The sequence below is a fragment of the Gasterosteus aculeatus genome, chromosome 21 (genome assembly GCF_964276395.1).
Source record: "Gasterosteus aculeatus chromosome 21, fGasAcu3.hap1.1, whole genome shotgun sequence".
NCBI lineage: Eukaryota > Metazoa > Chordata > Actinopteri > Perciformes > Gasterosteidae > Gasterosteus > Gasterosteus aculeatus.
Genome location: NC_135708.1, coordinates 16,715,695 through 16,727,980, shown reverse-complemented (window position 1 = coordinate 16,727,980; position 12,286 = coordinate 16,715,695). Strand labels below are relative to the sequence as shown.

Sequence of the window (12,286 nt, the reverse complement as noted above, 5' to 3'; positions counted from 1 at the left end):
ATCTATTTTAATACAAATATAGTACGCACACTCACCCCCTCTTTGTCACGCTTTGTCCAACTGTATATCTTTTAAAACCATTGCAATTAAGAAATTATAAAGAAAAGAAAAGGAAATGCAAGATTGAAATGGATTTCTATTTATTTTTATTTTTTAAGAGTCAGGAAAAATGATTCAAGTGAAAAAACTGGAACATCTGAAAATTTGGTGACTATATATCTGATAAGCATTTGAGCCATTTTGCCACATAAATAGGTTTTGACGTTTAAAGCATACAGTGAATTGACTGTGTCTTTCTTCTTCTATTTTTTTCAACGTTCCCCGCGGGCCCACATCCCTCCCGCATCAATCCTCCGGTTATCATTCTGTAATTGGTCCTGATCATCAAGGTCCACAATTAAATGGCGATCCTTTACCTGAAAACTACCCGGTGACTTGTTGATTTCCCCCGAGCAAATAAACGTCCCAGGAGTGCGGTTAGCTGATGAATTGACAAAAACTAATCAGCTTTATTGGTAGACAGGTTAAGGGCAACTGGGTGTCAATAATTCTCATTTTGACCTCCTCTTCCATTAACTTTAAGTGGCTTATTAGACCAAAGCCACCCGGAGCCACGGGCCTATTATCTACATCTCTCTCCTGGTCTCACTTGAGGTTCTTTCAATTACATTTTTGACTTATTTTGACGCTGACTCTTTCTAACAAGTAAAATACCAACAACGAACAGGGGAGGGAAAAAAATCGAATTTGAATGTCTCATTTTGTCCGAAAGTTAAAAAAAAAAAAGTGTTTGTTAATATTTTACGTCAGACGCAGTCTGATTCAACGTAATCAATTTGGACCCACAGCGCCATTACAGCGGCCTGGTGGGCGTCTGCCCCCCCCCCCCCCCCCCCCCATCAGCCTGGCAGGGAGACAGAAGGAGGGCTTTTACTTAAATTTCCCTGACGGCCTCGCGGGGGGGCTTCGGCTCAAGATGCTTTCATTCTTTTAACAGACTATTTATTTATTTGATCATGCCATCTGATTTCAATAAGCAGTCTTATAACCGGTCACGTCACCTTAACGCATTCTGGTTTACATTCAACATGATTTGGACTAAACTGCAATTTACTATTTGAACTATTTTATTTTCAGCTTTCAGGTTCGAGCTGAACAGTGTGTTGCGTAACCATCTCCCGCCCTCAGATGAACCAGAACAGCTCCGGGACAGAAGCACCCTGTTTGAGTTCAATTCATTTATGGGAAAATATCCGCACCCCATGTTTTCATGTCAAGAAAAAAAGTTTATTTTTTATATTTAAGTTGACAATTTAGAGTGCCTGCCGATGTTTAATCAAATGTTAGTACACCTGTTCCTGTGACCTTGGTCAAACAGTGAGCCAATCCCCCAAAATGCACCGCACGCTGGCTCCTGTACATTATAATAAATCCCTCCTTTAGTTAGCCTTTTTCTCTGTAGGCCCGCTGAATGTCATACGCAAAAAAAATAACACCCAGTTATAATTTATCAAAAACCTTGCGTTTTATTTCTAACGTTTAGGTCATTTTTCCTGCAATAGCAATACTCATAAAAGCGCGAGCGCAGCCAACACTGCGCTTTACGGCGATTCGCGCAGAGGGGCGTTGTGACGTTCGGGACGCCCCCCCCCCTCCTCCCCCCTGCAGCCGGCTGCACCAATCGACTCCCTCCGACATGGACTAAGTGTCACACGGAGCTCCTCTCTCACACTCCGGAGCGCATCATAACTTTTGCGAGGTGGGAAAAAACAGCACCGACTTCTCCTTCGCCACCAAAGCCACAGAGACGCGCACCGGGGCCCCCCCAAAACAATGGAGAAATCTAAAAACTTTCGCATTGACGCGCTTTTAGCAGTCGACACCCCCAAGGCGCAGACCTCTCCGCTCGCGCTCGTCACTTCCCTGTCCTCCTCCATCCAGTCGTCCGCGGCCCCGGAGCTGACCGGCGTCGACTCCTTACGCACCGAGACGCCGTCTCCGCCGCGGATCTCCAACTGCGGGCTGATTCCCAAGCCGGGCTTCCTCAACAGTCCGCACGGCATGGTTGGATTACACCCGCAGAGCACCGCGGGGATCCCCGCGCAGGCTCTCTACGGACACCCCATGTACACCTACTCCGCGGCGGCGCTCACGGGCCAACACCCGGCGCTGTCCTACTCGTACCCACACGGCTCCCATCACCACCACAGCGATCCCATCAAACTGACGGCCAGCACCTTCCAGCTGGACCACTGGCTCCGGGTGTCCACGGCCGGGATGATGCTCCCCAAGATGTCCGACTTTAATTGTGAGTATAGGCTTGTAGCTGTTTGGTGACACGGCGTTATGGCTTCTCTTCTTCTCTCCAAAGAAAATTATTTAATAGATGCATCTTTGGTTATGTGCGGTGACCCGGGTTGATATAAAATGTGTGAAGGTAATCCAAAAGCCTGCTTTATTTGATGTGTTTTGCTCATAAATATGAAATAGATCGGCCTCAGTGATGCTGCTCCGAGACAGATTACGTCACTGGGACGAATATATACAAAGCAATTGAATTCTTATTTTGGGTGAAAATGAAGTATTAATTTGTCCATTTTGGCGCACTATTCCCCTCACGTATTACGATCTCCTGAATGAAGAGGCTGTGGTGTTGATGTAGAGGAACTAAAATGGACAGATAATGGACAGTGGGAAAGTGGCAGAGCAGTGTGAAACCCACAGCTGACATGCTATTTGCTCACCAGATACTACCTTTTTGTCTCCGCTCGTTTTAACAGATTTGTTCAAAACGGAGTGGCAAATATCTTCTGCGTGGAGATATTCATAAGTGGATGACCTTGTTCCTTGAGCAGAGAGCACATATTCAGTTTATTACAACAACGGCCGGTCGATTCCTTTCACAACGCGGAATCATGTCATTATTTCAGCATCAGCCAAAGGAAGACTGTTCGTCATTTTGCGCTGTTTTATGTGTGTGGCACTGATGCTTTCGTGTTTTTTTTTTATTTTTATTTTTTATTGTTGCAGCTCAGGCTCAGTCCAATTTGCTTGGCAAGTGCAGAAGACCAAGAACCGCATTCACAAGTCAGCAGCTGCTGGAGCTGGAACATCAATTCAAACTTAATAAGTACCTGTCACGACCCAAGCGCTTCGAAGTGGCGACGTCCCTCATGCTCACAGAAACTCAGGTAAACTAGTTCTTACAATGCACTTCCGCTGATAATCTCAGTGATTTTTAAAAGCAGGTACAACCAGTATCTTTAAAAAAAATAATTTAAACGTTACCTTAGAAGTTCTCTCCAATTATTTCAATCGGCCATTGGGGAATTTGCAGTCTGACCATGTGGTTGTTTTATTTCCATTTGATAATAATGCATTAAAGAAAGTCATGTTTTTATTGTAGGGCAATTGAAACGCACAGCAGAGGTTAATATCAGGTGACCTGGTAGCCTTTACGCAATCTTTACGCACATGCAGCCTCCCGTTCAAACCGCTGAAAGTCAATTATTTTCTCCTCCTCAGGTCAAAATCTGGTTCCAGAACAGACGCATGAAGTGGAAGAGAAGCAAGAAGGCCAAGGAGCAGGCCGCGCAGGAGGCCGAGAAGCAGAAAGGCACCAAGGGCGCCCAGGAGAAATCGGACGGACACGACCAGTCGGACTATAAGAGCAAGACGGACTCAAAAAATGGCAGAATAAGAGACTTTAGAGACAGCGACGACGACGAGGGCGACAACTTCTTGTACAACTCGTCAGACAGCTCCTCGGACGACGAGAGGAATCACACCAGCGACATAAGTCCGCAGCCTTGAAGCCGAACCGGGGCGAAGGTGGCGATCCCCATTTGTAATGAACTCGGCGGGGGGATTTTTGCTATAAATACGCGGTTGCATGTAATCCGGCCTCTAATCACTTCCATGGCATTTCTTTTCTCTCATGAAAATAATACAATTTAAGTCGAGAACAGGTGATCTTGGTTTTCGTAAACAAGCAATAAAAGCAGGAGGTTTCTAATCGGAGCGTCATTCAGCACTGAACATGTTGCATGGTTTATGTGCATACTGGCGCAGAACTTTGCGCTCTTTCCCTGCTGCTGACGTAGTCCTCAGCGCAGTAAATATCCCGCTGTTATTCGTCTCATGTTGTTCTTTGTGGTGTTCCGTAATGTGTCATATCACGCTGGTAAAAATAAATAAATGTTACGTTTATTTTTCTATACTGTATTTATAAAATGGTCATCCCCGTGCATGCGAAGTTATTGTTTAGCGTCGCTCCTGGTGCAAACAATGTAAAATTTAAAAAAAAGAAGTTTTATATAAAAATTCAGCTGGCCTCCTGGTTTTAAAAACGAAAACAGAAGAATAAAGTCCTTTGATTTACGACGTGACGCGCAGTGTTTCAGCGCGTGTTTTTCTCCCGTCTGACAGCTCGGGTCATGGGAATCACTGTTTACAGCGCTGTCGGATGTGTGCAAACGTGCGGAGAGCGCAAACAGCGGAAACATTTCACACCACACTGGCAATGGGCTCGCATTAAGAAAAAGCTTCTAAATGGCCGCTTGTGCACTGTTTTCATTAAGCAAGAAGCAAAAAATATTTGATATTATAAAAGCAGATTTAAATAATGTGCTGCTTTGTTATAGTCTCATTGCTCTCACCTTGAATGAAAAACACCAAACATCATCGAACCAGACAAAACAATGATAAACATAACGAACATTGTCGGTGATTTGCATGAGCTCAAGAGAAAAAGAAAAGAAAAGTCAACTTCCTCAAACGCAAACAAAACATACCATCAGCCTACTTTTCCTACCTAAACAAGCACATTCACTCATGGTGTTTTATTAACTAATACGTCAATATCTAATTTGATCGTCTTTCATTACCTAGGACCGGTTTAGTAACTCATCTGTGTTACTTTATAGGTCCTCCTGGTTGCCCATGTTCTCGCAGTCGAGACTACAGCAGGCGGTTGACTGATTGTGTGCCGTTTGCAACAGGATTACAGGCCGATCTGTTGGTTATCTTCAGCTGTTTGCTTTGGCAGACTGAACCAAGAGTTCAGCTGGGGGTCAAACCCAAACAGAATACAGGTGAGAGCTCACGGCTTCGACCGCAGACAATGGCCAGTGTGTGGAGTGCACAGCGAGCTCTTTTCACGGTGTTCTCCCGGTAGTCTCCATCATCAAATCACAAAAAAGAGACATCTCCGCTATCAAAGCCCGCCGGCGTCTCAAATGTTGCACGTGATTGAAACATCCCTTCCACCGGCGTGACGTCGCGTTGTTTCCTCTGGTCGACCTTGGACGGCCCGTCGCCGACCTCCAGCCTCTGGATGGATGCGGGCCGCACCGACGGGAGCTAATTAACAAGGGCGAGTATCAAATGTAACGGAAGGGCTCTGCTATGCTCACCACGCGGGCAGATCCTGGTGTCAGCGAGCAAACAGGGAGGGCTGCTTCATCAGGGTGGGCAAACAGAATGCACGACGCCGCCGTCGCTCTGCGCCCTCGCTGCTCTTGTTTGTGTCACACTCGCAGCAAGCCGAGTGGAAACATCAACAGAGAAGGATCACAACGTGCAAATATTCACCATGCGGTTGCATTTAAAGCCAGCAGACTTTAATATTAGATGCTTTAGAGTAAATAGACTTAGTAAAGGCTAGAAGTTCAGGTCCAGGTGCACAATCTCAACTCTTTCCGCGTATGCCGTTCATGAAGGTGATCTCAGATAAAGGAAAATAAAGCATAGAGGAAGAATGAGTGTCGGAAAATATATTTTATATATATTTTTTTTCTCTAAAAAAGGAGTCAAAGCTTTTGTCTGGAATTATTGATGCTTCCTTGATTGATGCTTTTCAAATTGTGACACACGGAAAATTTGGGAGAACAAATATAAAAATGAAAATATATAAAACATCCACAGTATTGCTTTCAAATTGTTATGACATTTTTTTGCAAAATAGACTCAACCAAGACGCACTGAATAAGATTAATATACACGGCCCAATGACTGACGCGAGTAAAAAGAATCGTCGTGGTAACAATTATGTACAAGGACTCCCCAGCGAAAAAAAACATTAATTTAATTTCAAAAACACATTTATTCTTCATCGAAGAAAACTGTAGGTTTGGGTTCTTTGTGTAAAGAGACGAAGTCTTCTTCTGTTCCACAATCCGGTTTCGTACATCTGTTGGGCTTCTTGTGTGTGTGTGTGGTCGTGTTTTACAGTTTGAGCTTGGCCTCCATGGCTTTCGTGGCGACCTGAGCGCGCTCTGACAGAGTCGCTGCTTGCTCAGCTGGTCCCCGGGACTTGGCGTTCTTCAGCAGGAAGTGGCTGATGAAAAGCTTCAAGCCTTCCCGCAGCATTCCTAGCTTGGGAATTCCTGAAATCCTGGTGGATTTGAAACAATGAGGGACACTGATGTCATATGTTCACGCGGTGCGAAGCAGCTAGATGCTTAAACAGCTTGACGTTGGACACGCGCGGAAATATCTATTGGATGGACTGCAATGAAAATATGGACATTCGTGGTCTCCAGGTGATGAATGCATTGGACTCTGGTTGTCCCCCGACTTTTCATCTAGTGCCACCATGAGGTCAAATACAGTCTCTTTGATTTACAACCTTCCTATAAGACACTCTGCACAGTACAGGGCTGCAGAACGCGAGGCTGTACACTCTTGGTCTTCCAGTTCCTACCGTTGCATTAATTAGCATGTTTAAATCTCCAAACCTCTAAGAAGAAAGTGCATGTAGAGGCTCACCGTCCGAATAAGCCGGCGAGGTCCTCGGGATCCATGTCGTTCAGCAGTTTGGTGAGCACATGGCGCAAGAAGCGCACCGTGGCCTTATCTAGTTCTCCAAATTCTATCACCTACATAGAAAAAACACACAGACTGGCGAATGGGTATCACGATTTAATTGAATTTACAACATCTACTGATTAAATGTGATAACAGTAAAAACCGCCACCCGACACGTCACTTACTTTGAGGATGGAGAGTGAAAGGCACTTCCTCTGAAGGAAGAGGGTTACTAGCTGAATCAAGTTGTTCATGGTGCTGCTGGGGAGGTTGGCCAGCTCCCTGAACTTGTCCCACAGGCTGAACTGGAAAGTCATCTTGAAGAACATAAGACACTAAATTATAGATTCCCCAGAAGAGCAGCAGAAAGTACAGAGAACCGTAGCGAGCTCTGCAGTCTCTCCAGTTTACATGAGAAAAGCAAACGTTGCAGCATCTCTGGTTCACGCGCTTCGACGAGGACAATGATCGTCGGCCTCTGATACGAAGCCGCGGCCTACCTGGCAGCAGAGTAGGAAGCGTGGTCTCACCCCCCATTGTTTGCAGTCACAGTTTGAGTCAAATAACATCAGTGGCGAGAGGTGTGAGAGGCTCCCACGCTGCAGAGGTGAACCACAGGCCGCGCGACGCAGGTCACACGCAGTTTAAGAGACTCGGTTGGTCACACGACCTCCGGCCGGCGGTTTAACCATTTACAACTCGTAGTGACGTGTACAGCGAAATGACCTCACCAAATTTAAAACCGCAGTCCTTTTTTATTTACTGAAACTATTTTTATTTTAGGAAATGTAACTCAAAAAAAAAAAAAATCAATTTCATATTAACACATCAAACAATTTTGATTCCTAATGTGGAATTGGGAGTCGTCACAATGTGTGTTTCACCAGCCGAGTACCTGGAAGCGGCGATCGTGGGAGCAGAACTTCTCTCCCAGGACAGCGTAGTAGGCGTTGAAGGTTTTCTCCTGCAGACAGCAGTCCATCAGCACGTGGACAATCTCCCTCTCCTGCTTGTCCTTCAGGCCCATCCTTCACACACAGCAAAGGAAAAGCTTTTACATCATTTACCCTCACAGCTGGGCTGCTTCGACGGGACCCGTCGCATCTCCTCCTCTCTGCCTCTGTGCTTCCAACTTAACGTGGAGACACACTGTACAGGTGAGTGATAACAAACCTGATCAGCTTCTCGAATGCATCCAAGTAATCCTCACTGGTCATTATCACACAGAAGATGTTTCTTCTGACATCAGTGTTCATCCTCTGTTTCCGAGCCAGATCCAAGACTTTGGCGCTAAACTGAAATTAATAACAAATGAGAGTGAAAAGTCAGGGATAGTCAAATACAAGAGCTGGATTACTGAAATATTCTGTTTAAAACTTATTAAAATTATTTTGACCCAGTTAAGTTTTTCTACATGCTTGTGAAAAAGGAAAACTAGAAAAATGTAGTAAAATATGTTTACACGTTAAAAATGTTTATGTGCAGGGAATAAGAACTGGAAAACTTCATTGGTGCACATTAACATTTTAAGGTTAAATATCCAGACCCAACACCCACCAAGTTGAATTAATAAAAAATGGAAATCATTTTTGTCTTCTTACGCATTAAAATATTATTGTCAATACACCAACAAATACTATTCAGGGACCAAACAATTATCTTTAATGTTAAAGGTTTTTTGCAAGATAAATTAGTTAAACCAGAAATTGCAAAAATCAAATATATTAATGCAGATAATATAAATGCTGCAACACAGACAACATTGAACATGATCAGTTCAGCATATGCTTTCCTAACATGGCCTAACTTTTACAGATCTGCACTGGGATTACGATCTCCGGTACCGCACCTGCCCTCCAGCATCGCTGCCTGTCGAGGCCGCGTTGCCTTGCTCGGCGTTCATGGGGGCGCCGCTCCACGAGGAGCCGACGATCCACCAGCGGCCCACGTGCTCTGCAGCCAGGAGATTGTCCAGAGACACCCGCAGTTTCATGTCGCTGCCTCCGGCCCGCCGCTGGATCTGAGTGACACAATTTACCCAGGATAAACCATAAGTCCACTTGGGACGAGAAAACGCCGGTTATACAACATCAAAGAAGGAAACCAAATTAGCAAATCGTTAGAACCGCTTCAACTCATGGTCATGATGAAAGCATCCCATATACTGTGGACTTTAGGTCTGTAAGGGAGGGGCTCTAGGGCCACCTGGTGGTACAAGCCGAAGCTACTATGAAAATAATATCCTGAAAGAACACAATAACCGTCTTCAGTAGGAGGGTCAACACCGTCGCATGTACGCTACTTATTAAGAATCCAAATTCAATTCTCACCAATAACCTTAAATCAGGGTATTTCAAATCGAAGCACCCACCAGAGTCCTCTGCAGCTTCTTCAGTCTCTCCATGGGCTCCGGATCGTAGCCGGGGATCTTCCGCATGTCGTTGTTCTTCAAAGCCAGCATGGTCTCCAGCATGAAACGCACCTAAAGCACGTGTGCACATAGACGTGTGATGATCCGAGAACGAGGGTCATTCTCAGTCAGCCTGAGGTGTAGATGAGGGTAAATTTAAAAAAAAAGGGAGAGGAACTTCTGTTTGACCTACCCTGGTCTGGTCCTGAAACGTGGAGCCCAGGTCGCGGGCCTTGCGCTGGCCCTCCGAGATGAGCTCCTTGAGAGCCAGAGCGTCGTCCTTCCTCAGGGAGAAGCCGACATTCCGCAGCACCAACAGCACCAGTTCGATGTCCTTCTCCGTGAAGGCTCCGACAAAACGTTTGAGGATGTCAACGATGAGGACAGAATGCACCACCTGGAAGTTATAGAGGTGACCCACAATAGCGACCAGGTTGTCGCATTCTTTGCCTTCGGTCGGGTTGTTGTACACTTCGTCGAACTTTCGCACAACAGACTCGAGGAAATTAGCTCCAACCTGGAAAAATCATCAAAATTTACCAATCTACGTTGGTTAATATTCTAGGGAATATGTTAAATGATAATTAATACAGTAGCAAGAGTACTGAATTGAAAAACTACAGATATTTACAGGATATCTTACAAAAAAAGAACCAGCAAATGTATTATGTTAAAATTCCACTATGTGGAAAGCAATCTGTTGGCTGTGGCTAATTCTACTGATGATCCTGTTTGGGGTCATTTACAAGATGGAAAGTCAATACAACAGAGATTATAGTTGAATTACACCTTAAGTGAAGATTTGGATTTAACTTTCCAATTCATTAAGAGAGCATCATCATTCTGTGAAAGTCTGCACAGGCAGTAATTGCCTTAAAAAAGCCTCCAATGAATAATCCATGAGCTACAAAAAAAAAAAAGCCATCCTCCACCTGCGGTCATCGTGAAAAGAATGTCTCAAAAGCCATCAGGAGGTAAAAACTATTCAATGAGGGGCCATTCGAGCACCGAAGTAAGCGGTGCGCTTACCTCGATTCCGATGGCGTGATGGACGATGCTGACGAGCAGGACGTGCTCCATCAGAAGCCGGTCGGGCATCAGGGACGGGGTGACGCAGGCTGCTAACAGCACCTCTGTCAGGGTGTCATTCATGTCCTTCCGGCTGCAGCTCATGTACAGCTCCTCCAGCTGGCCACTGATGGACGCCATGTTGGGCTCAGTCAGCCTGAAGGATTAAACAACGAGTCATCAGGAATCAGGCGTTCCGTATCCTGGTAGGATTAACATGTTTGTGCTTTGGACCGTTCAATGGACAAAACCAGCCAACAACAATTAGTATGAATATTAACGCATAAAATCACAGAAACATATTTTTAAAAAACTTTCATAGGATTGTTGAAATAAAGAAACGCAGCTTTAGCAGAAAAAGCGGCAAACGTGTAAATGCTTAATCGCAGTGTAAACGTGCGTATTATGGGAATGTATTAGCATCAAACTGAGTTAACATCCCTGACGCAGCAAATATCAAATTAATGTTTTCTGACGCACCTGCAAAACACTGTTGAGGGTGACGCGCTACGTCTGTGCTATAGAATAACAAGTACCTGTTCATCAAGCCTTTCACGGTCCTCTTCAGCTTTTCCAGCTCAGCTTTGCGTTTTTCATCTCCGGCGCCTCTTAAGTGAGGCGGCACATACTTGCCCGCTGCAGCGTTGACCTGGACATTAGAACGAGTGTCCTACAATTAGATCCATCGTACAGCAAATGAGAAGTCAGCGCTTCGGAAATAATAAAAGGATCGTTTGTGAACTCACCGTTTCAGAGTTCAAGCCCGACGTCGCCGTGTCTTCAGCGTCAGCTTCTTCCTCTTTTTCACCATCGTTTTCATTGCCGGAGTCAGCGGCATCACTCTCATCCGGCTCAGCGTCCACTTCCTTTTCCTCAACAGTTTCATCGTCAGCATCCTCGTCATCCTCACCGTCGTCGTCGTCGTCGTCCCCATCAACCTCATCTTCGTCATCAAATGAAGCCATCTCTTCATCACTGCCTTCACTCGCCATCTCATCTCCAAGTTTCCCGTCCTCATCGGACAGTTCGGGGTTGTTCTCATCGAGTTTTTCAAAGTTGTCCACGGCCTTCTCCATGTCTTCATCGCCATCATCTTCGTCATACAAGGCCGCGGCCGATGAGCCGGAGTCCAGCACACCGAGGATGTAATCGAGTCCATCAACCGAGAACGACTGAGGGAGGGTCTTCTTGTTTTTCCTCTTGTTTAATCCCAGGCGTCGCTCTAATCTCTTTATTTCCCGGTCTTCCTCTTCATTTGCCTCCAGGAGTGCCCTTTTCCTTGATTGTTGAAGTTTGCTGAGTTTCTTGCTTTTCTTGGAAGACGATGGTGCTTCAGAGCCGTCTGGTTTGTCTGGAACAGAACTGGAGGACTTTGACACTTCTTTCTTCGCTTTCGCCCCTTTCTTCTTCTTCTGCTGCTGTGGATTATCAACTACTATTTCAGAGTTTTCACCGTCGATTTTTTTTTTACCCTCATAGTAACATTTCATTCTGGCTTTTTTATTTTTTCGGGTTTCTTTGCGAAGCTCTTTTCTGCTCTTCTGTTTTACAACCCTCAAGCCTTGGACAGATTCCTCTTCTTCAGTGACACTTTTGCTCTTTAAAAAATCATCAACTGCCACCATGTACTTGTGCAACACAACGTTCGTCTTCTTCTTCTTTTTGCTGTTCTTCTTAAATTTCCCCTTCATCTCTAAAACGTAACTTGACGCGGACACGTGAACTCCACCGGCCGTTACCCTTCTTTCGGAAAATAGCGACAGACACGTAGCGAACAAGCTAACGGTGGCATCCGCAAATGGTTTAAAACAATCTACATACGCAAAGCCCCCGCTGAGAATCCCCCCCTATTTAAAATACATAAATACCACGAACCGCACATGTAGCTCCGTGTAGAAAACTGTTTATGTGACCCACAAAACACGTGAGCATTTGCTTCCAGGGCGCGCCGAGGAGCCGGCGCGCAGTGATGACGTACTTTATTTATGGGCGGGTTTATTT

At 45.3% G+C, this 12,286-nt stretch overlaps 2 protein-coding genes across 3 annotated transcripts; one reads left to right on the top strand and one right to left on the bottom strand.

The window, feature by feature from the left end:
• Positions 1-1,696: 1,696 nt before the first annotated feature.
• Positions 1,697-4,012, top strand: mnx1 (motor neuron and pancreas homeobox 1). The gene is made up of 3 exons (XM_040166867.2): positions 1,697-2,308; positions 3,031-3,191; positions 3,526-4,012. Exons 1-3 carry the CDS (start codon positions 1,834-1,836, stop codon positions 3,811-3,813), a joined length of 924 nt encoding a protein of 307 aa, XP_040022801.1. The 5' UTR covers positions 1,697-1,833; the 3' UTR covers positions 3,814-4,012.
• Positions 4,013-5,759: 1,747 nt separating this feature from the next.
• Positions 5,760-12,282, bottom strand: nom1 (nucleolar protein with MIF4G domain 1). 2 transcript variants are annotated; one of them, XM_040166862.2, is made up of 11 exons: positions 11,032-12,282; positions 10,822-10,955; positions 10,247-10,442; positions 9,411-9,734; positions 9,179-9,289; positions 8,657-8,827; positions 7,981-8,102; positions 7,703-7,835; positions 6,993-7,124; positions 6,769-6,878; positions 5,760-6,394 (listed from the first exon to the last, which is right to left on the bottom strand). In XM_040166862.2, exons 1-11 carry the CDS (start codon positions 11,974-11,976, stop codon positions 6,226-6,228), a joined length of 2,547 nt encoding a protein of 848 aa, XP_040022796.2. In that variant the 5' UTR covers positions 11,977-12,282; the 3' UTR covers positions 5,760-6,225. The 2 variants fall into 2 exon arrangements, with proteins under 2 accessions (XP_040022796.2, XP_040022797.2); XM_040166863.2 differs by having other exon boundaries at positions 10,822-10,934; positions 11,032-12,259.
• Positions 12,283-12,286: the final 4 nt, after the last annotated feature.

What these genes read in the sequence shown, in the direction of transcription:
- nom1 (XM_040166862.2), bottom strand. Translation starts at nt 11,976, where the DNA reads ATGAAGGGGAAATTTAAGAAGAACAGCAAAAAGAAGAAGAAGACGAAC. An exon ending in GTGAAAGGCTTGATGAACAG is followed by an intron (nt 10,443 to 10,821) that starts GTACTTGTTATT and finishes TTAATCCTTCAG; the next exon opens with GCTGACTGAGCCCAACATGG. An exon ending in AGAAGCTGCAGAGGACTCTG is followed by an intron (nt 8,828 to 9,178) that starts GTGGGTGCTTCG and finishes TGTGTCACTCAG; the next exon opens with ATCCAGCGGCGGGCCGGAGG.
- mnx1 (XM_040166867.2), top strand. Translation starts at nt 1,834, where the DNA reads ATGGAGAAATCTAAAAACTTTCGCATTGACGCGCTTTTAGCAGTCGAC. An exon ending in CAAGATGTCCGACTTTAATT is followed by an intron (nt 2,309 to 3,030) that starts GTGAGTATAGGC and finishes TTATTGTTGCAG; the next exon opens with CTCAGGCTCAGTCCAATTTG. An exon ending in TCATGCTCACAGAAACTCAG is followed by an intron (nt 3,192 to 3,525) that starts GTAAACTAGTTC and finishes TCTCCTCCTCAG; the next exon opens with GTCAAAATCTGGTTCCAGAA.